The sequence below is a fragment of the Oncorhynchus tshawytscha genome, linkage group LG33, assembly GCF_018296145.1.
Source record: "Oncorhynchus tshawytscha isolate Ot180627B linkage group LG33, Otsh_v2.0, whole genome shotgun sequence".
In the NCBI taxonomy this organism is placed as follows: Eukaryota; Metazoa; Chordata; class Actinopteri; order Salmoniformes; family Salmonidae; genus Oncorhynchus; species Oncorhynchus tshawytscha.
In genome coordinates this window covers 33,272,760-33,296,996 of record NC_056461.1, presented here as the reverse complement: position 1 = coordinate 33,296,996, position 24,237 = coordinate 33,272,760, and the positions used below count along the sequence as shown (strand labels likewise).

The 24,237-nt window shown below is 43.0% G+C and overlaps 1 protein-coding gene across 6 annotated transcripts; it reads right to left on the bottom strand.

The window, feature by feature from the left end:
- Window positions 1-448: 448 nt before the first annotated feature.
- LOC112230653 (MAP7 domain-containing protein 2) lies at window positions 449-24,237 on the bottom strand. 6 transcript variants are annotated; one of them, XM_042310974.1, is made up of 18 exons: window positions 23,738-24,237; window positions 20,501-20,608; window positions 19,783-19,893; window positions 19,484-19,561; window positions 18,781-18,944; window positions 17,026-17,125; window positions 14,917-14,997; window positions 9,130-9,251; window positions 8,872-8,987; window positions 8,329-8,786; window positions 8,061-8,211; window positions 7,750-7,912; window positions 7,493-7,597; window positions 7,296-7,355; window positions 6,915-6,966; window positions 2,564-3,125; window positions 1,913-2,187; window positions 449-1,765 (listed from the first exon to the last, which is right to left on the bottom strand). In XM_042310974.1, the coding sequence occupies exons 1-17, from the start codon at window positions 23,778-23,780 to the stop codon at window positions 1,929-1,931; spliced, it is 2,733 nt and encodes a 910-aa protein (XP_042166908.1). In that variant the 5' UTR covers window positions 23,781-24,237; the 3' UTR covers window positions 449-1,765; window positions 1,913-1,928. The 6 variants fall into 6 exon arrangements, with proteins under 6 accessions (XP_042166908.1, XP_042166905.1, XP_042166904.1 ...); XM_042310971.1 differs by having other exon boundaries at window positions 1,925-2,187; window positions 7,732-7,912; window positions 23,738-24,236; XM_042310970.1 differs by having other exon boundaries at window positions 7,732-7,912; window positions 23,738-24,234.

Sequence of the window (24,237 nt, the reverse complement as noted above, 5' to 3'; positions counted from 1 at the left end):
TTCCGAATGCACTATATATGGCTAAACCTTTCCACATAATTGGAATGAATAGCACAACACCTAAAGTGCTATAGCCAATAGGATAAGAAAAAGTCAATCAGTTGGTAGAGGCATCGGGCTGTTTTCTAACAATTGATGAACAATTGATTGTAGGATGAAATTTGGGTTGGTACACTGACTTTGTACAACATTTTTGCAGTGCAAACATCATTAGTTATTATCAAATGATTGTACAGGACATTAAAACATTAAGACATTGGTATTTACCCACTGGGCACACACTGGCTAGTCTTGTTTTTGACATTTCATATTCAGATTTTTATCAGATATTTTTAGGTGGCTTTGTGACCAACTGTAGGCATTCAGATACAACAATACATTATTGTTTTAAGGTTTATTAATAGTACTGATATTTATCATCTCATGCTAATGACCCATGCACAATGTCTACAATAGTCACATTTTTTTATTCATTGCAATGCTGCTTTAGTTAGAGATACGACAGACACAGTAGGTTTGAACTGTTAATAACATTTTTTCTCTTTAAAACTGATTTTCTACATCCCTGGTTGCTTAGACTTCAAGTAAAACATCTTGCCTTCTTCTGGTGCATTATTTCTCAAAACACAATACAGTCATAGTGGAACCAGTGACTGTCCACTCACATCTGTGCATATACACACCAAAAGTACTTCATTTTGACAACACAGCCAACTGGATTCCATCTTACAAGCCATTTAACATTCAAATGATACCAGCTTACTGGTTTCAGACTTTTGAAGGATCAGGCACAGCTCCATACTTTGTTGATCGAGGAGGAAAGAGAGAACAAAACCTGCAATGCATGGGTTGGTGACAATCTGGATTATACTGAGGAATGTTTCTGTACAGCTTCTTTATTTTGACTTTTGACTTGCAGTAGGGCCTACTGTTTGACCTGGGTTCAAGTATTATGGCACACATGCTACAATCCCAATCGCACAGTAGGTTGGACACATACATTATGACAACAAGCTTGAGTCTCTTGGGAGTGAATTATGTCCAGGGAGATACAAGCTAGCCTGAGGCATCCACAGCCAGAAAACGGTGGACTTTCTTTTCAGTGGAACAATCTAATTGAAAGATCAGTACATACTAAACTACAGTGGGTGGATACAGACCAATATTAATCATTCAATCATTAAAGGAACAATACTTCTGTCATTAGAGGAACAATACTGCAGTAGCAAAGGCAACTTACTGATATGATTCTCTACATGGGTGTGGGGTCTTGCTTCATGGCCACTTTGTTTCATTGAGACAGTCTCACACACACACACACACACACACACACACACACACACACACACACACACACACACACACACACACACACACACACACACACACACACACACACACACACACACACACACACACACACACACACACACACACACACACACACACACTAACAACAGCTCTATGCAGTACATGACACAGATAGCTATGACTATCATCAAGGTATTATCTGAGAAGTACAGTAAATCTATGAATATTATTGTCACTTATGCTCCGTGGTCCAAGGCTATAAAGACAGATGTATTGTAGGAGGTTGAAGGTTAATGGACATTCAAGGTTGGAGACCAACAAGGAGGATCAAAAACTACATTCAGAGTGCTTTCTCTCTCATCTCAAGAGGTGCCAGATTTCCATCCTCAATAACACCAGACAACATAGATGCTTTCCCCCTGCTCTCTCCATCATGGCTTGCCAGTCCAGGGCTCTGAAAAGAAAAAGGTCATCATAAGATTCTGTGTGTTTGAGAGAAGCTAGTGTGGGCGAGCTACTGTATGTGACAACTTGCATTTGTGATTTAAAGTGTGTAAACATGCACCTGTGAACATTCTCACAGATTCTCATCCTCACATACATTTTTATGTACCGGACTACTGGATGTTGAACTTGTGTGAGGGTGGAGGATGAGATTGGATGAGCTTGGAATCGGCACCGGGGCTGCAGAGCCCCTCGATCAGGTTCTTGTTGCAGTCTCCTAGGCTTCCCATGGGGGAGAGTTTGGGGTAGGCCACATGGCCCGTCAGGTCCAGCAGATCTTCCAGGGCTCGGGCATTACTCATGCAGTTGTGCTGGACCTCATTGACTGGGGAGTACTCTGGGATGGAGACGAGCTCCTCCTTGGAAACTGGGCTGAGAGAGGACAAGGGATGGAGCAAATTTGTGAATTTCATAATGGTTATTCCCTCAATGGTATACTACTATGGAGCATGCTGCCCTTGAGTAATCGAGGGCGGATATGAGGTGAATAATAAATGTGAAGCCATTTTCATTATCAATATTCCTCAGGGTATGACGAAGTGCTGTGGAAAAGTTCGGAATAGGATTCTATTGATACAAAATCCCTAATATGCCCTGAGGGTAACACACATAGGTAGCTGGTATGGTGGGCAATACATATGCAAATGTTCATACTAACCAGTATCAGTTGCATTTATTGTTTGAATCAGTTATACATACATCATCATGTATTCCTGTAGATAGACATGGCCTTGCTCTGATGGCTTACCTGACCTCCATGGACTGCACCTCGTCATACACCCCGCTGCTTTTCACAACCAGAGGCTCCAGGTTGATGAGTGGAGGTGGGGGTCGGCCCACCGGTAGGGACGCCATGGACGGTTTCTTGGGCTGCACCTCTTGTGCGATTGTCTGTGTAGTCAACTTCACATTTACTTGGGTACACTCCTGGATTTTGAGCTGAGCAGTGGCATGGCTGCTCACCTGGGTTTCCTCCGGTTTCTTCACCTGTACATTCTCTTGCTGGTTCACTTTGGAAGCGACCCGTCCCTTTACAAAGACACTCTCTTGCTTGAGAACCTGGGCTCCACCCTGTCCATTCACTTGGGCGGTCTGTTGTTTATTTATTTGTTTAGCGTCCTGTCCCTTTTGCAGATCAGACTTCAGTGGGGTTACCTGGTAGGTGGCTTGTCCCTTCACCAGGGCACTGTCCTGCTTGTTGACATGAACAGTGACCTGTCCATTAACCTGAGACTCAACCTTTGGGTTTTCTTGCACATTCACCTGAGCATTAGTTTCAATCTTCATCTTTGAGTTCATTTGCATTTCCCCTGTAGAGAACAAAATTATCACATTGCACAGAACTATTCCCTGAGAAAGAGCACCACAAGACCTGACCAAGGACGGCTTAAAAATATGCTAAATATACACAAATCCCATGCCTCCCCTAGAATCATGTCAGAATTTGTTAAATCCCTGGCCAATATTACCCCTTGAAATTGTCCCATTCCTTAACCTATATGCACTACTGTGGCAACATATCATACATGACTACCTTTGTGAGCCAGAGGGGTTCCCAATATCAAGTAGACAGGCAGATTTGCTTGTTCTACATCAGCTAATCAAATAGAACAAGAAATGCAGATTGGTCTTTCTCTTCAATTTCATTACATTTTCTAAATACTGTATGTATTAGGTAACAACACATCCGCCACGCTGAACATTAACACGGGGGCGCCTCAGGGGTGCGTGCTCAGTTCCCTCCTGTACTCCCTGTTCACTCATGACTGCACGGCCAGGCACAACTCCAACATCATCATTAAGTTTGCTGATGACTCAACAGTGGTAGGGCTGATCACCGACAACGATGAGACAGCCTATAGGGAGGAGGTCAGAGACCTGACCATGTGGTGCAAGGACAACAACCTCTCCCTCAACATCAAGACAAAGGATTTGATTGTGGACTACAGGAAAAGGAGGACCGAGCACGCCCCCATTCTCATCGACGGGGCTGTAGTGGAGCAGGTTGAGAGCTTCAAGTTCCTTGGCGTCCACATCAACAATAAACTAACATGGTCTAAGCACACCAAGACAGTCGTGAAGAGGGCACGACAAAACCTATTTCCCTTCAGGAGGGTAGTGCGTACGGCCCAGTACATCACCGGGGCCAAGCTTCCTGCCAACCAGGACCTCTATACCAGGCGGTATCAGAGGAAGGCCCTAAAATTTGTCAAAGACTCCAGCCACCCTAGTCATAGACTGTTCTCTCTGCTATCACACGGCAAGCGGCACCGGAGTGCCAAGTCAAGGTCCCAGAGGCTTCTAAACAGCTTCTACCCCCAAACCATAAGACTCCTGAACAGCTAATCAAATGGCTACTCAGACTATTTGCACCCCTCCCCATGCTGCTGCTACTCTCTGTTATTATCTATGCATAGCCACTTTAACAAACCTACCTGCTTGTACATAATTATCTCAATTACCTCGACACTGGTGCCCCCGCACATTGACACATTGACTCTGTACCGGTACCCCCTGTATATAGCCAGCTATTGTTATTTACTGCTGCTCTTTAATTATTTGTTTTTCTTATCTCCTACTTTTAAAAAAATAAAAAATTGTTGTTGTATTTTCTTAAAACTGCATCGTTGGTTAAGGGCTCATAAGTAAGCATTTCACTGTAAGGTTATTTCACCTGTTGTATTCGGCGCATATTTATTTTTAAAATTTTTATTTCACCTTTATTTAACCAGGTAGGCTAGTTGAGAACAAGTTCTCATTTGCAACTGCGACCTGGTCAAGATAAAGCATAGCAGTGTGAACAGACAACACAGAGTTACACATGGAGTAAACAATTAACAAGTCAATAACACAGTAGAGAAAAAAAAGGGGAGTCTATATACAGTGCCTTGCGAAAGTATTCGGCCCCCTTGAACTTTGCGACCTTTTGCCACATTTCGGGCTTCTAACATAAAGATATAAAACTGTATTTTTTTGTGAAGAATCAACAACAAGTGGGACACAATCATGAAGTGGAACGACATTTATTGGATATTTCAAACTTTTTTAACAAATCAAAAACTGAAAAATTGGGCGTGCAAAATTGTTCAGCCCCTTTACTTTCAGTGCAGCAAACTCTCTCCAGAAGTTCAGTGAGGATCTCTGAATGATCCAATGTTGACCTAAATGACTAATGATGATAAATACAATCCACCTGTGTGTAATCAAGTCTCCGTATAAATGCACCTGCACTGTGATAGTCTCAGAGGTCCGTTAAAAGCGCAGAGAGCATCATGAAGAACAAGGAACACACCAGGCAGGTCCGAGATACTGTTGTGAAGAAGTTTAAAGCCGGATTTAGATACAAAAAGATTTCCCAAGCTTTAAACATCCCAAGGAGCACTGTGCAAGCGATAATATTGAAATGGAAGGAGTATCAGACCACTGCAAATCTACCAAGACGGAGATTTGTCTTCCAACAAGACAATGATCCAAAACATAAAGCAAAATCTACAATGGAATGGTTCAAAAATAAACATATCCAGGTGTTAGAATGGCCAAGTCAAAGTCCAGACCTGAATCCAATCGAGAATCTGTGGAAAGAACTGAAAACTGCTGTTCACAAATGCTCTCCATCCAACCTCACTGAGCTCGAGCTGTTTTGCAAGGAGGAATGGGAAAAAATTTCAGTCTCTCGATGTGCAAAACTGATAGAGACATACCCCAAGCGACTTACAGCTGTAATCGCAGCAAAAGGTGGCGCTACAAAGTATTAACTTAAGGGGGCTGAATAATTTTGCACGCCCAATTTTTCAGTTTTTGATTTGTTAAAAAACTTTTGAAATATCCAATAAATGTCGTTCCACTTCATGATTGTGTCCCACTTGTTGTTGATTCTTCACAAAAAAATAGTTTTATATCTTTATGTTTGAAGCCTGAAATGTGGCAAAAGGTCGCAAAGTTCAAGGGGGCCGAATACTTTCGCAAGGCACTGTACATTGTGTGCAAAAGGCATGAGGAGGTAGGCGAATAATTACAATTTTGCAGATTAACACTGGAGTGATAAATGATCAGATGGTCATGTACAGGTAGAGATATTGGTGTGCAAAAGAGCAGAAAAGTAAATAAATAAAAACAGTATGGGGATGAGGTAGGTAAAAATGGGTGGGATATTTACCGATAGACTATGTACAGCTGCAGCGATCGGTTAGCTGCTCAGATAGCAGATGTTTGAAGTTGGTGAGGGAGATAAAAGTCTCCAACTTCAGCGATTTTTGCAATTCGTTCCAGTCACAGGCAGCAGAGTACTGGAACGAAAGGCGGCCAAATGAGGTGTTGGCTTTAGGGATGATCAGTGAGATACACCTGCTGGAGCGCGTGCTACGGATGGGTGTTGCCATCGTGACCAGTGAACTGAGATAAGGCGGAGCTTTACCTAGCATGGACTTGTAGATGACCTGGAGCCAGTGGGTCTGGCGACGAATATGTAGCGAGGGCCAGCCGACTAGAGCATGCAAGTCGCAGTGGTGGGTGGTATAAGGTGCTTTAGTGACAAAACGGATGGCACTGTGATAAACTGCATCCAGTTTGCTGAGTAGAGTGTTGGAAGCAATTTTGTAGATGACATCGCCGAAGTCGAGGATCGGTAGGATAGTCAGTTTTACTAGGGTAAGTTTGGCAGCGTGAGTGAAGGAGGCTTTGTTGCGGAATAGAAAGCCGACTCTTGATTTGATTTTCGATTGGAGATGTTTGATTTGATGTTCAACCTTTCTAGTGAAAAATAGTACGGATGAAGTTCCATGCTGAGGGCTGCATTTTGGCAGGAACAGAGGAGTTATAAATAGCCAAAGACCTTGAACATAATCTAGGATGCAGAGCGAATCCAATCCTCTCCCGAGGACAGGTATTGGAAAAACACTGCTAAATTACAGCCATGCAGGAGTCTCCTATGTTGATGGAAAAGTACTGGGGTCTCTCACCCACCATGCCCAGACTACTTTCTGCTGCCACTGGGTGGGACTCCTATACAACATGCTTTAGTAAGCATTTATACATTCATAGGGGGTCTTTCCTGCTCGGGCAGGCAGAGTATCAGTGGGTGAGTGGAATGGATCACCTACCTGGTGGTGAGACAGGCTGAGGCAGAGTATCCACCTGCCCTTCCTCATTCTGCTTCAATATGGAACAAAGATGGAGGCAACATTTATTATTCCACAGCAAATAAGAACAAAATGATGTACAATACTGTGTGATTAAGACCTGTAGTAATCAGGACGCATAAACCAATGTATCAACAATGATACAATTTAATCCTGATAATGATCACAACATAGATATAAAAACAAAAGCTCTTGGGGGGGGTACAAGCTGCAAAGCACATACTATGTTAGTATGCAATACCTTACAAGATCACACAACATCACATGGATAATACAACAGTCAGCAGGTCCCTTCCTTGAAGCGGTGCAGAGCTATGAGAACGGCAGGCACATCTACAGTACCTTCATCTCAGCCTGGTTCTCATCACTCTTCCTGGTTCTCTTCATTATCTCCTCAATTCTCTGTGGGGATTGCATCAACATTTGCATTTGATTAAGGACTGGTCCAGACTTTGATGATGTGTATTGAGCGGTGCAGACTGGGTTTCAGAGAGGCTGATTTATTCAGTAATAAACATTGAGTACTGAGTCATAAAAACCTTCTTCCGCAGATGTCTCTCCTCTTCTTGTTGTAGCTTGAGTATCTCTCTCTCCTGACGCTGACGCTCCGCATCCTTCTGTGCCTGTAACTCGGCCTCCTCCTTCTGTATCGATGAAGATAGAGGATTTATGCTTGGAAGTGAAACAGTACTGTGTGCTGTGCAAACAACTCATGTTAAACATGCACCAGAGTAGACTTTCTGCATATCACCATACAGACAGTCACAACCCCCCCCACCTCTCTGTCCATCTTGACCTGTAGCTCCTTATCCTGGCCCTCCCGCTGCAGTTTCTCCTCTTCCTCCCACGTCCTACGGAGGTCCTCCTGTCTGCTCCTCTCCTCCTCAGCCCGTCGAGCCTCCTCCTCCTGCCGTGCTCGCTCCTCTGCCTGTCTCCTCCTCAGCTGCTCCGCCTTCAGACTGAGTGACACAGAGACAGACATGATGACTTGCAGTATATGCCATCAGTCACATCCACAGACACGCAGACAGACCATCTGTCCGGCATGTACTGACAAACAAAGAGACGCATGGTGACACTAACCACTGAGACACACAGTCTCCTTACCGCTCATCCTCCTCCTGCTCACGACGTTGTTTCTCCTCCAGCTCCTTCTGCACCCTGGCCAGACGCCTACGCTCCGCTAGCAGTCTAGATGCTTCCTCTGCGCTTGTCGTTCCAGCAATTCCTTTTCCTGTTGGCGTCACTGACGATGGCTCTGTCACAAAGATAAAGGCCCAAATGTGTGTGCATTGAAACTCGTGCCCTTTTGACAATGCACTGATAGATGTACTTAAATATTGATATACACAAAACGATTGGTAAAGAGTTTCACCTGTGCTGTTATCTGTATTCAGGTCGCTGCAGGCGGACTTTGGCATCTTCTTGTCTGGAGTGTCTATTTTGGAGGCTTTCCTATCAGCAGTCTCAGCCATAGGACTCTTCTTATCAGGGTTGTCCTTCTTTTCAGAAATCTCACCTTTTAAGTTCTTACTGGGGGCATCAGTTTTTGGGAATCTCTTTTCTGGGGTCTCAGTGTTAGACAGTTTTTTTTCAGCGGTGTCGGCTTGAGAAGACTTCTCAGGGCTCTGAATATCAGACATCTTTTTCACAGGGGTCTCTGACTTGGAGACATTTCTGTCACTGATGTTGTTGTGCCCTTTGGCTTCTTCAACTTGTCCGTCCTCCTTCTTGTTGCCGTCAGTAACCGGGGTGGTGGGTCTGTGCCTGATGGGAGAAGAGTGGTACTGGCGCACAGTGCAGGGAGACTGGGTACAGCTCTTAGGCAACAACCTAGCAACAAGAAAGACATCATCACCCTCTGTCACAGTAACTAGGACCGACCACATGGATTCAGCAGCAGGACAGCGAGTCTTACTTGGGGGTGGCGGGGGAGGCTGAGCGTCTGGTGAACATGGCTGGGGATTCTGCTCTTCTCACAGGGGAGCCTGTCGCCGGGGAGTCAGTCCTTCTCTCTCTGCGCAACCTCTCCTTCTGAAAACACACCAGAGAGAATGTCAGTGTGTGTGCATGTGTGTGTAATCCTGCCAACATGGCCCTGCCAACATGGCCCTGCCAACTCTTCACTGGTTTCTGTCTATTCCACAACCAAGTGGGTAGGTAAAACAAGTCTGACCTTGGGGGTTTGAGGGGTGGAGATAGACCCCCCTGCTGACTCCTCTGGAGAGCCCTGGAGCCTCCGTCGATTAGCCCGGCTTGGCGAGCCCCGATAGGATGACCTGTGGGGGCTGCAGGGAGCTGCACAACGACAGACATCAGACACTCAGAGGTCAAAGGATAAAATAATTATCAAGTTAAGATGTATTGTGGTCAGAGGAGATACAATGATGGTAATTCCATATTTTCCGATCAATATCCACAGTATAGGTATGGAGGAAACTAACTATACTATCAATTTTTGTAATGAATCATACAAATTATTGTCTTTTCGCATGGTCATATGTCGCAAGTTAGAGTGATGTTTGCACAATCCCCCCAAATACATCACGAATACTATATAAATTGGCATTTATAAAATAAAATAAAAACACCCACACACATTACTACTGCCATATTTACAGTGGTGTAGTGGAGGGTCAACACCGTTTACTCACCTTTTTTATTTCACACGAGCGTTACAGAAAAATGAATTGAAAGTACTGTGTTTATCCACCTATTTTGTTTACCACTACATCACTGTACATTATGTAAGGCATGCAATGTTAAGCAACACTTTTGTGAAGCATCTTAGTGTGTAGGTATTTTTTCTCCTTGTCACTCCAAAACATACACAGAAACACAGTAGACAGCTGTTACACACATACTGAATACACACATTTAAACACATCTACACCCTCAGACACATACATTCAAAAAAGCCAGACCTAGACATAAATAAAGTAGATCAAATGTCATGTCTATCGGGAGAAGTAGAAATGCTGCCATGAGAGTCCCTAGTTTCTACATCACTAACGCTGCATGATGTCACTGGTGTGTTACCTGCCTGGAAACATTTACTGCCTATGTGCAAAAACTTGTCGGTCCAAATGTTTTGTCTAGCTGCTACCTGTGCATCGGTGGCAGGGCAGATGGAGGTCTGCTGCACTGTGGCACTGGGTCATAGAGGAGTGAGTGTGGGTAAGAAGGCGGTGGACCATCAGGCTCTCCACAGAGTTCATGTGACAGCGCTGGGCTGATGGAGGGGTCAGGGGTCAATGGAAGAGTTGGCAGGAGGGGACGGAGATGAGGATGACGAACAAAACAAAATGCCATGAGGGACATGAGACGGAGAAATGAAGGTGCTCGAAGCAGAAGGAGAAGTGGAATGGGGCTAAGAATGCTTGTTCTAGACTAGTGAGTACTGTACACCCGGACAATGGAAAAGATGTATGGGTCTGCCTCAAAAATGTCTCATTGTCACTTGTGATGACACGGACAGAAGTAGCTAATAGCAGTGAGGGTGAGAGTAGCAGTTGCCAAAGTCATAGTGTTTAGGTTAGTTGTAGTAGCATTGATAGTAGTAGTAGTAGTGATAATAGTACTAGTAGTAGTAGTGGTGATAGCAGCCACAGTAGCAGTAATAGTGGTGATAGTGGTAGTACTAGTGGTGATAGTAGTAGAAGGAGTAGTATTAGTGGTGATAGTAGTAGAAGGAGTAGTACTAGTGGTGATAGTAGCAGTAATTGTAGCAGTAATAGTGGTGAAAGAAGCAGTAGTAGTAGAGGTAATAGTAGTAATAGTGGTGATAGTAGTAGTACTAGTGGTAATAGTAGTAGTAGTAGTAGTGGTGATAGTAGTAGAAGGAGTAGTAGTAGTATTAGTGGTGATAGTTGTAGTAGCAGTCATAGTGGTAGTGGTGATAGTAGTAGTACTAGTGGTGATAGTAGTAGTAGCAGTAGTAGTAGTAGTAGTAGTAGTGATAGTTGTAGAGGGAGAAGTAGTAGTAGTACTAGTAGTAGTAGTAATAGTAGTAGTAGTAGTAGTAGTAGTGATAGTAGTAGTAGTACTAGTAATTGCAGTGATATTAGTAGTAGTAGTGGTGATAGTAGTAGAAGGAGAAGTAGTAGTAGTACTAGTAGTGGTGATAGTAGTAGAAGGAGTAGTAGTAGTGGTGCTGATAGTAGTAGAAGGAGAAGTAATAGTAGTACTGGTGATAGTAGTAGAAGGAGAAGTAGTAGTAGTACTGGTGATAGTAGTAGAAGGAGTAGTAGTAGTAGTGGAGCTGATAGCAGTAGAAGGAGAAGTAGTAGTACTAGTGGTAGTATTAGTAGTAGTGGTGATAGTAGTAGAGGGAGTAGTACTAGTGGTGATAGTAGAAGTATTAGTAGTAGTAGTAGTACTAGTAGTAGTGGTGATAGTAGTACTAGTGGTGATAGTAGTAGTAGTAGTAGTAGTAGTACTAGTAGTGATAGTAGTAGTAGTAGTAGTAGTAATAGTGGTGATGGTAGTAGAAGGAGAAGTAGTAGTAGTACTAGTAGTAGTAGTAGTAGTAGTAGTGGTGATAGTAGTAGAAGGAGTAGTAGTAGTAGTAGTAGTGGTGCTGATAGTAGTAGAAGGAGAAGTAGTGGTAGTAGTAGTAGTGGTGATAGTAGTAGAAGGAGTAGTACTAGTGGTGATAGTAGAAGGATTAGTAGTAGTAGTAGTACTAGTAGTAGTAGTGGTGATAGTAGTAGTAGTGGTGATAGTAGTAGTAGTAGTAGTGATAGTAGTAGTGGTGATAGAAGTAGTAGTAGTACTAGTGGTGATAGTAGTAGTAGTACTAGTAGTTGTAGTGGTGATAGTAGTAGAAGGATTAGTAGTACTACTACTACTACTAGTAGTAGTAGTAGTAGTAGTAGTAGTAGTAGTAGTAGTAGTAGTGATAATAGTAGTACTAGTGGGGATAGTAGTAGTAGTAATACTAGTGGTGATAGTTGTAGTAGCAGTCATAGTAGTAGTGGTGATAGTAGTAGTACTAGTGGTGATAGTAGTAGTAGTAGTAGTAGTAGTAGTAGTAGTAGTAGTAGTAGTAGTAGTAGTGATAGTAGTAGAAGGAGTAGTAGTAGTAGTAGTAGTAGTAGTGGTGCTGATAGTAGTAGAAGGAGAAGTAGTAGTAGTAGTAGTGGTGATAGTAGTAGAAGGAGTAGTGATAGTAGTAGTGGTGATAGAAGTAGTAGTAGTATTAGTGGTGATAATAGTAGTACTAGTGGGGATAGTAGTAGTAGTAATACTAGTGGTGATAGTTGTAGAAGTAGTAGTAGCAGTCATAGTAGTTTTGGTGATAGTAGTACTAGTGGTGATGGTAGTAGTAGTGGTGATAGTAGTAGTAGTAGTAGTAGTAGTAGTGGTGCTGATAGTAGTAGAAGGAGAAGTAGTAGTAGTAGTAGTAGTAGTAGTAGTAGTAGTGGTGATAGTAGTGTAGTAGTAGTAGTAGTAGTGGTGATAGAAGTAGTAGTAGTAGTAGTACTAGTAGTTGTAGTGATAGTAGTAGTAGTAGTGGTGATAGTAGTAGTAGTTGTAGTGATAGTAGTAGTAGTAGTGGTGATAGTAGTAGTAGTAGTGGTGATAGTAGTAGAAGGAGAAGTAGTAGTGGTGCTGATAGTAGTAATAGTAGTAGTAGTAGTAGTGATAGTAGTAGAAGTAATAGTACTAGTGGTGATAGTAGAAGGATTAGTAGTAGTAGTGCTACTAGTAGTAGTAGTGGTGATAGTAGTAGTAGTAGTAGTAGTAGTAGTAGTAGTAGTGATAGTAGTAGTAGTAGTAGTAGTAGTGATAGTAGTAGTGGTGATAGAAGTAGTAGTAGTACTAGTGGTGATATTAGCAGAAGGAGAAGTAGTAGTAGTAGTAGTGATAGTAGTAGTGGTGATAGAAGTAGTAGTAGTACTAGTAGTTGTAGTGATAGTAGTAGTAGTAGTAGTAGTAGTAGTAGTGGTGATAGTAGTAGAAAGAGAAGTAGAGGTAGTACTAGTAGTAGTCGAAGGAGTAGTAGTAGTAGTAGTAGTAGTAGTAGTGGTGCTGATAGTAGTAGAAGGAGAAGTAGTAGTAGTGGTGATAGTAGTAGAAGGAGTAGTAGTAGTAGTAGTAGTAGTAGTAGTAGTAGTAGTAGTGGTGCTGGTAGTAGTAGAAGGAGAAGTAGTAGTAGTACTAGTAGTAGTAGGGTGATAGTAGTAGAAGGAGTAGTAGTAGTAGTAGTGGTGCTGGTAGTAGTAAAAGGAGAAGTAGTAGTAGTACTAGTAGTAGTAGGGTGATAGTAGTAGAAGGAGTAGTAGTAGTAGTGCTGATAGTAGTAGTAATAGTAGTAGTACTAGTAGTATTAGTGGTGATGGTAGTAGAAGGAGTAGTACTAGTGGTGATAGTAGAAGGATAGTAGTAGTAGTAGTGGTGATAGAAGTAGTAGTAGTACTAGTGGTGATAGTAGTAGTAGTACTAGTAGTTGTAGTGATAGTAGTAGTCGTAGTATTGGTGAAAGTAGTAGAAGGAGAAGTAGTAGTAGTACTACTAGTAGAAGTAGTAGTGGTGATAGTAGTAGTAGTAGCAGTAGTAGTAGTGGTGCTGATAGTAGTAGAAGGTGAAGTAGTAGTAGTGGTGATAGTAGTAGTGATAGCAGTAGTGGTGATAGAAGTAGTAGTAGTACTAGTGGTGATAGTAGTAGTAGTAGTACTAGTAGTTGTAGTGATAGTAGTAGAAGAAGTAGTACTAGTAGTGATAGTAGTAGAAGGATTAGTAGTAGTAGTAGTAGTAGTGGTGATAGTAGTAGTAGTAGTTGTAGTAGTGGTAGTAGTAGTGGTGATAGAAGTAGTAGTAGTACTAGTGATGATAATAGTAGTACTAGTGGGGATAGTAGTAGTAGTAGTAGTAATACTAGTGGTGATAGTTGTAGTAGCAGTCATAGTAGTAGTGGTGATAGTAGTAGTAGTGGTGATAGTAGTAGTACTAGTGGTGATAGTAGTAGTAGTAATACTAGTGGTGATAGTTGTAGAAGTAGTAGTAGAAGTCATAGTAGTAGTGGTGATAGTAGTAGTAGTGGTGATAGTAGTGGTGATAGTAGTAGTACTAGTGGTGATAGTAGTAGTCGTAGTAGTACTTGTGATTATAGTAGTAGTAGTAATACTAGTGGTGATAGTAGTAGAAGGAGTATTAGTAGTACTTGTATGTAAAACTGGTGGACTACCTGTTCCTGTGCATGTTGAATGGCAAATACTGCTCGTCACTTCATTATTATTGGGTTATGTTTTCCAAATACTCATGGGGATAGGATGGGCTCTCTGAAATACAAAATATATAACACTGAGTATTTCAATGGGTGATATTACAGATTGGTAAGATGCAGAAAGAAACCTTGCGAATGTCAAACCTCAACGAAAGTGTTGTGACTGAGTGACATATGCTTTCAATGAGGAGCGACAAGGAGGTTTCAAACAATGAAAAGGAGGAAGTGAACTGGTGTGCATGTGCCGTGGCCCTAATGCCTGTCCTTTCCTAATGGATCTCTTGTTCACTTTCTTCTCTGTGTATCCTTAAACCCTACATCTCTATTGTTATCCCTTGCTGTCTCTTTTGCTCGACCCGGATTGACTTGTAAGTGCCAAAAGACAACTAAGATATCAAAATAGCAAAGCTGAGCACAAACACCTACACATACCCTCACACATACACACGTAAAAAAAATATTGATAATAGCAGCAATTATACAACATCAATGTGCACTCGTACATTAGTAATTGTTCCAGGCACACAACTCCTCCCACACACCCTCATGCTTCCAGATACACTTTCTGATTTAGCTGTTGCACATGCATTCTGGGAAATATACATAAAACCTTTGAGTCGGCATGACATTTCCCTAAAACCAAACAGCCAATGAGAGCAGTCGTCACTGTGGGGTGGAGAGCAGGATGGGGGACAGGGGATTGGTGGACCGAACGGGAGGGGTTCATAACATTACCGGATTCGCTGGCAGCAGGAAAGGGGGCGGCGAGTTCATGGGGAAAGGTGGAGGCGGGGAGAGGGGCATTCTCACAGTCACCTATAGGCAGCGGGCGGAGCAGAGCAGAGAGAGCACAGCGTTATGGCCAGAGCTGCCACTCATGGCTTTACCTGATGACCCTCTGATATACCTGTGCACCCAGCAGGGTGCTCCGGTAGACAACTGTCTGGGGAGGTAAACCCATGCAGCAAGGCTGGAGGCAATGAGCAGGCCAGGGAGAAAGACTCTCTCTCTCACATACACACCTTTATCCTCCATATACATGTATCCCTCTATTACCCAATCCAAATCACATGTACAAACACATTCAGAAAACAGTGTAATAAATATCAGCATCTACATTTAGAACATTATGTTTCTGTATCTCAGTCCTCCATCTTAATCCATAAAGAACACCAAACTCCCAGTGCCCCATCGAAATGAAATCATCAATACCTGACTCAGGATAGAAGCCCTCAATAATGCCCTAAACCAGCAGCAAGTGTGCTGTCAATTCTAAAACTGTCTGCTTTGCTCCCCTCAGGGTTGACTGAACTGATTACTATTTCCACGGTTTACGACAGGTCTGGGACAGGCAGGCACAGAGACATCACAGTCTGACCTTGAGTCTAGAAGGGTGGAGGAGAGTCATAAGCTACCAGCAGCTTCCAGAACAACACCTATCGTGTGCCTGTTTATCCGATGGACTGCTTGTGTGCTAGTTTATCCGATGGACGGCTTGTGTGCTTGTTTATCCGATGGACTGCTTGTGTGCTAGTTTATCCGATGGACTGCTTGTGTGCTAGGTTATCCGATGGACTGCTTGTGTGCTAGCTTATGCGATGGACTGCTTGTGTGCTAGCTTATCCGATGGACTGCTTGTGTGCTAGCTTATCCGATGGACTGCTTGTGTGCGAGTTTATCCGATGGACTGCTTGTGTGCTAGTTTATCCGATGGATTGCTTGTGTGCTAGCTTATCCGATGGACTGCTTGTGTGCTAGCTTATCCGATGGACTGCTTGTGTGCTAGCTTATCCGATGGACTGCTTGTGTGCGAGTTTATCCGATGGACTGCTTGTGTGCGAGTTTATCCGATGGACTGCTTGTGTGCGAGTTTATCCGATGGACTGCTTGTGTGCGAGTTTATCCGATGGACTGCTTGTGTGCTAGTTTATCTGATGGACTGCTTGTGTGCGAGTTTATCTGATGGACTGCTTGTGTGCGAGTTTATCTGATGGACTGCTTGTGTGCGAGTTTATCTGATGGACTGCTTGTGGTCTAGTTTATCTGATGGACTGATTGTGTGCCAGTTTATCTGATGGACTGCTTGTGTGCTAGTTTATCTGATGGACTGCTTGTGTGCGAGTTTATCTGATGGACGGCTTGTGTGCGAGTTTATCTGATGGACTGCTTGTGTGCGAATTTATCTGATGGACGGCTTGTGTGCTAGTTTATCTGATGGACGGCTTGTGTGCGAGTTTATCTGATGGACGGCTTGTGTGCGAGTTTATCTGATGGACTGCTTGTGGTCTAGTTTATCTGATGGACTGATTGTGTGCCAGTTTATCCGATGGACTGCTTGTGTGCTAGTTTATCTGATGGACTGATTGTGTGCGAGTTTATCCGATGGACTGCTTGTGTGCTAGTTTATCTGATGGACTGCTTGTGTGCGAGTTTATCTGATGGACGGCTTGTGTGCGAGTTTATCTGATGGACTGCTTGTGTGCGAGTTTATCTGATGGACGGCTTGTGTGCGAGTTTATCTGATGGACTGCTTGTGGTCTAGTTCATCTGATGGACTGATTGTGTGCCAGTTTATCTGATGGACTGCTTGTGTGCTAGTTTATCTGATGGACTGATTGTGTGCTAGTTTATCTGATGGACTGATTGTGTGCTTGTATCTGGTAGAGAGGAGAACTCCAAATGTGTATCCTATAACTTTAGAAGCCACAAAGGGACATGCCAAATCGAATTAGCCTAGAACATTTAATGCGGTTCCTCCCTCCCTCTCACCATTTCTCCTTCCAGTCACTGATTCATCATTCACACCTCATTGTACTCCTCCCCATCTCCCTGTTGTGGACTCACCCTGTGCTCCTCCAGCTCCGCCCCATGTCCAGCGTTTGGGCCTCTGCTCCAGCTGCAGGCTGCGTTCCAGGGAGCGTTTCATCAGAGCGTCCAGTCGCTCCTGGTTGTTCCGTTCCAGGACCGGGAAGACAAGGGACTCTATCACTGAGCTGCTCCCCTGGACCTCCCACGAGGACCAGGCTGGTCGCTCCATAACCACCACCTCTCCTCTTACACAGCACAGTATAGTCTCACAGCACAGCACAATCTCACTTTACCACATAAGGCAGATAGAAAGAGAGCACAGCTGCCTGGGGACTCCACCCCTCCAATCACATACACATGTTGACACAAAGACACTCACACTGTCAATCTCCCAGCATGCAACAGTATTGACACAGTTTGGAGACTAGCTCCCTTCTTCCTTTATCCTATACCCCCCCACTCTCTTCTGGCCTCATGTTCTACTCAGATTTTCCCCAGTAAATCATCTTTCATCCAAGCTAGTTAACCCTTCCCCACCCACAGTGTTGCCATGGTACACAGAGCAGGAGACAAAGCCATCTGGTGGGGGATCAACCATTGCCAACATTTCTCCATTTACAATTATTCCATCTTTTCCTCCTATATATCCCTGCTATTGCTTTTAATTTCTTCCTATCTAACACAGAAAAATACATGGACATGCACCGGCAATATGAACTACACACACAGATGAAGCCAGCACAATAGCAAATATTTGAATGAGAATGACACTGCAAAGATTCAATAAAGGGTGAAAAGAAAGTGAAGAATCTTAGTAACACAGAAAAGCAAATCCGACAACAAGCTCCTACTGTTTTTCTATTGGTCTAAAATGACATCATCCAGAGGATATAATCCATCCAATAGGAACACACACCACACACGCACACAATCGATCCGGGTGAGATTGATGCCCAGGTAAATGCTGTCTCAAAAATGCATGATCTTATGAATATTACCACTTTTATAAAGATATCAAGAGAGCAGACACAAATTATAATTCATGTTATTTCATTCCACTTAAACTTACTTAATTCTCTATAACATACATGTTTATGCTAGGTTTGAAGGCTAAACGGTGGAATCAATGTAGGCTACAAATCCCTAAAATAAATGGACCCGTCTTTGGAAAGTGGCAGTGTGTGACATGATTTAAAAAGACAAAGCTGCTAATGTCATCGTGGCTGAGCAGATATTTTGGGAAGCATTGACAAATTGAGAGCAATGACAAAGCAGGATTAGGATCAGATTAAACAAATGGAATGGCAGAGACATTCATTGATTAGGCTGATGAGGTCACTGAGATTTACATAGAGATCAATACCAATGGCATCAGCTTCCCAGAAGCCAGTGTTGACTGGTATGCAGGGTGGGATAGACAAGAGGGGGTGGGTGAAAATCCCCATTACCTAACAGAGCAGAGGTCTATCCAATATTTGATTGGGAGACGACATTAAGTACTGTGATTAATGAACTACAGGATTTGAGTGAATTAAAGAGCATACATTATGTTCCTGCTTATCTCTCTCTCCAAAACCCAAAACAACGTCGCCACAGAAGGATTTCAACATCTGGCTGTTGGGGCTATTGCTGCACATGCCACACACAGAAACAAAAACAGAGCATACAAACTGAATAATAAACACACAAAAATGGAACTGAAACTGAACTGAAGCTGAAAGAGCTGAGTGTGAGCACAGAGGGAACTACATCATGCACTGGAAGATGTAGTGGCTAAGTGGTGAGTCTGACCTTTTCCTCCTCCAGCCTCTGTCTCCTCTTCTCCTCCACAGCAGCTCTGCGGAGCTCCTCCTTCTGTCTCTGTTCCTCCAGCTTCCTCCAGCGCTCCTCCACGGTACGCTCATACTGCAGCTGAGCCCGCCGCTCCTTCTCCATGATCGCCTGCTCTCGTACCGCTGGAAACACCAACCAACACACCCAGATTACCACCCTCTCCAACACCACTTTAAGAACCAACAACAATCTTTGTTCCTGAACTGGAAGTTTTATGGGGCAAAATTATAGAACACTTCTGCTAATCTGCTATAATAAATTATACAACATTTCTGCTAACATGCTATAATAAATTATATAACATTTCTGATAATCTGCTGTAATAAATTATAGAACATTTCTGCTAATCTGCTGTAATAAATTATACAACATTTCTCCTAATCTGCTGTAATAAATTATACAACATTTCTGCTAATCTGCTGTAATAAATTATACAACACTTCTGCTAATCTGCTATAATAAATTAAACAACATTTCTGCTAATCTGCTGTAATAAATTATACAACATTTCTGCTAATCTGCTATAATAAATTATAGAACATTTCTGCTAACCCGCAATAATAAATTATACAACATTCCTGCTAATCTGCTATAATACAAATATTGGCTTCAATAAAATATGATTTCCATCAGTCTAAATACTGACAGGAACATCACTTACCTAAACCTTTATCTCTTTCCTCACGTCTCTCTTTGGCTAAACGCATCCTGTCATCTGTCCTCAGATACCCTTCCACATCTGAGGGAATGAGATATAAAGTGATATGAAATGGGATTAAAAAAGAGAAACAGACAAGCTACACAGAAACAGAGCAAGGAGAGACGTTCAAATAGATAGTGAGGGAGAGATGTGCTTATAGAGAGGACCCTTGAAGATCTTAAGCAGCTTTCATATCTAGAAAAAGGGAAAGATTCTGTAGGGGAGCTAACAGCCACAGTGGGGGTGAGAGTGTGACTTACACTGTTTACCTGCATGATTGTTAGTGTTGTTGCCTGGCAGACGTAAAGGGGAGGGGAGCCCATTAAGCTGGGGCTTCTTCTCTATGACCAATGCTGGGCTCAGCACCTCGTCTGATATGGGAGAGATAACAGTCCCCACAGTTTATCAGCAGAGGAAAGCAGTGCTATACATAGCACTAAACCACAGTATTGGATGCACTGGATGTGTCATCTCTGTAGGGTCCGAACGGTTTGACCTACAAACTAGAGTGGTCATGCTCTACGACCCCCACAAGCATCATGGGACTCGTCTGAAGTCGGTACAGTTAATCTGCCAGTAGGCTACACACTAATACAACATGTAGGGTGTTTTGCTCTAGGACACCCACAGGACTCGTCTGAAGGTCCCCTGGTACCAGTTAAAAATGGAGACTGTTTTACGCCAAAAATACTTCAATACATGTTTTACTTTTATTTGACTGTTTCCTGATATCTCTCAGATATAAGACAGACACTTCAGAACAAACGTCCTTTCGATTTTTGGGTGGGACTATCTGTTGTTCCATGTAGTGAATCTGTTATTCAATGTGATTGTATGGGCTAATAGCAGTAAGGCCAAATAAAATAATGATTAAAGTAATTCTGTAATGCACCTTTTCAATTCAGACAAGTACCCAATAAGCACCCAATAAATATGTTTAAATGTTAAGAGTGTGAGCCATCAGTTGGAGCAGTTTACTGTTTTTCACAGCTGGGCTCCCTGGATGAAGTACAACACGGGCTGGGGAGCCATGGCTGTTGCTTTGGGGTCTCTTCTCCGCAACTGACGGTGGAGTCAATCCTTCGGCTGGAGAAGGGAACATATGAGTCAAGCGAAAAGTCTGAATAGCTATTGTATGTCAGTCAAGGACAAATAGCAGCCAGGCCATTGATTTATTCTGTACTAGATTAAAAACAACAGCCATAATCTGTCCCTGTTACTTATGCATCACTCACCAAAATCTAATACAGCTCCCAGTCAAGGAGAAACCTATCAAATCACAACATTGGGTTGTACACGGCCTATAATGAAAGAACTGACTTTTGGGAAACTAGGAATTAGCCTAGATACTGAGGGGTGTTTTCGCAGACCCAGTGTAAGTAAACCTATAAATTAAAAAGCACTTTCGATTGAGACTGTCCATATCATGCTTTTAGAGTATAGGCTATAAACTTACATCGGGGTCTGCCAGGACAGGCCTTATAGGTAGGCAACTAACAAGAATACCTTTTCACTGGCCAGGTCACATGTCTTTAAGTATTGATAAATGGTATGTGCTCTGGTGAGAAACCATATGTTTCAAGTCGCTGATTTGATTTGATTTTTAAATACATGTCAACCCTATGAAAACTAAATAAGGCCTCAAAACCAGATGTAGCTATATGCCTTTGATCAGCCCTAAATTCTAAGCTACTGGGCAATTTTGATTGGACATACTCAGATCTAGCTAAGGAATGCTTAACTCCTCGGAGAACGTAGTTGAGCGTTCCTTAGCTAACACAGATCAGGTTACATCTGACTGGGTTATTTGAGCACAAATCATACCTTGATGATGACATTTGTACCAGTAACTGAAAACAATTACCTTGGACACCAAAATCTAGGCAACGGTTAAAATTGACCCAAGAATTTAATTTGTGGTGTCATGCACCCTGTCCATGGGTTGGTTTCAAACAGCGGAAACAGCCTTTTCCTGCAATCTAGAGCCATGTTTAATTCTATGTAAAAAAAATATATGTTTATGTTTCTGCATATCTAATCATACCTTTTGAGTTGTCTGTGTCACTCATTCATATATCCTTATGTACATATTCTTTATCCCCTTACACTGTGTATTAAGACAGTAGTTTTTTTTTGGAATTGTTAGTTAGATTACTTGTTCGTTATTACTGCATTGTCGGAACAAGAAGCACAAGCATTTCGCTACACTCGCATTAACATCTGCTAACCATGTGTATGTGACAAATAAAATTTGATTTGATTTGATTTGGTGGTTATAACTGGTGGTTATTTTTTCAAACTAAATATGCTCATCTGCATCTCTGCTAAAAATCGTTTTATTTGATTTTATTCAACCTTGATTTACAATGGCGGCCTACTTGTAAAGCCCCCCCAGCCAAATCCGGATGACGCTGGTACATTTGTGCGTCGCCCTATGGGAATCCCAATCACGGACGGTTGTGATACAGCCTGGGATCGCACCTGGGTCTGTAGTGACAACTCTAGCACTGCAATGCCTACGACCACTGAGCCACTCGGGAGTCTGGGTAAAGGATTGAAAGGAATGTGAGTCTTATTCGGTGAATTTAGTAATTGCTTGATTTTCTAAAGTCTACGGCTATTCGGCTATTTCAGCCACACCCACTGCTGACCGGTGTATAAAATAGAGCACACAGCCAAGCAATCTCCATAGACAAACATTGGTAGATTGGCCTTAGCGATGAACTGTGACTTTCAACGTGTCACTGTCATAGGATGCCATCTTTCCAACAAGTCAGTTCGTCAAATTTCATCCCTGCTAGTTAAGTGGAAACAACAACGGCTCAGCCGCAAAGTGATAGGCTACACAAGCTCAAAGATTGGGACCGCCGAGTACTGAAGCGCGTAAACACTCCCTAACGAGTTCCAAACTGCCTCTGGAAGCAACATCAGCACAAGAACTGTCCGTCTGGGGCTTCATGCAATGGGTTTCCATGGCCGAGCAGCCGCACACAACCTAAGATCCCCATGTGCAATGCCAAGAGTCGGTTGGAGGGATGTAAAGCTCGCCACCATTGGACTCTGGAGCAGAGGAAACATTCTCCGGAGTGATGAATCATGCTTCACCAACTAGCAGTCCGACGGACTAATCTTGGTTTGGTGGATGCCGGGAGAACACTACCTGCCCGAATGCATAGTGCCAACTGTAAAGTTTGTTGGAAGAGGAATTATGGTTTGGGCTAGGCCCCTTAGTTCCAGTGAAAATAAATCTTAACGCTACAGCATACAATGACATTCTAGACGATTATGTGCTTCCAACTTTGTGGCAACAGTTTGGGGAAGGCCCTTTCCTGTTTCAGCATGACAATGCACTTTGCACAAAGTAAAGTCCATACAGAAATGGTTTGTTCGAGAACGGTGTGGAAGAACTTGACTGGCCTGCACAGAGCCCTGACCTCAACCCTATCAAACACCTTTGTGATGAATTGGAACGCCGACTGCGAGCCAGGCCTAATCAGCCAACATCAGTGCCCGACCTCACTAATGCTCTTGTGGCTGAATGAAAGCAAGTCCCCGCAGCAATGGTCCAACATGTAGTGGAAAGCCTTCCCAGAAGAGTGGAGGCTGTTATAGCAGCAAAGGGGGGACCAACTCCATATTAAAGCCCATGATTTTGGAATGAGATATTCAACGAGCATTACTTTTGGTAATGTAGTGTAGATAGACAAACTAGCTACTCTAACTTCATTGATAGCCTGAAATGGCTTATTAGTAGCTAGTTGTGAGACTGGGAACCTGGGCTAAATAACACCAACTTCATAAAATTACTAGGTGGCTAGTAGCATTACAGAGAAACAACCCAAAAATAAAACATCTAAAATTAGAATACAATTTTTAAACAGGGGGTTACCTGCCCCTGTGCCCCCTATTGGCATGACGCCTCTGGCACAGAGACAATCAATTTGGCAATCAACAAAGGTGCATGTTGTCCTTTTGATGTAACAATAATTAATTGTTTAGGCAACTGACCTTCAATACAGTCAACGATATTTAGCATAGGCTATATAGGCAACATTAGGAATGACTGAAGACTACAATGAAATGCAGTTTGGGGATACAGTGATTTATGCGCGTAGCCCTATGCCAATGTTATAGAACCCTTGAGAAAATAGGCTACAGTGGAGAGAAACATTGGATATTGTAAACAATAGACCGTTAACGTTTTACCTAGCTTACCTGTCAAGGCGCTGGACGCTGTATTGACTGCCTTCTCCGCCATCGTCGTAGTCACTAGCGGATCACCCTCAAATGTATGGGTGCAATGTCAAACACCCCGCAGCAAAAGGCTCCAAATCAAGCCGAGGGAAACCGCATCGCCAGCTTCTACCTTCAGGCGCATGAGAACATATGCTGCATCTGTTTTCCACTGCCTGCAATATGTGCGCTCCCCCGGAACGGTGCACAGGCGGTCAGGAGAGCAGTAGGATATTCGGGTGAATGCGGTTACTGAATGAGGCAATAGGCTGCTGTTTAGTGGACTAGTTTGAAGGTCAAAAGTGTTCGTGGCTAGGTATCCTTGGATAACTGTTGGGAAGAAGGGGAGAAAATTATGCGCTCCAGTTCAGGGAGTAGAGCTGGATAGAGATGATGTGCGAATATTCGACAGCGCGTCAGTGCCTCGCCAGCCGGCTCCGCATTACATCATTGATGGAGGGACAAACTGTAGCCTAAGCAAA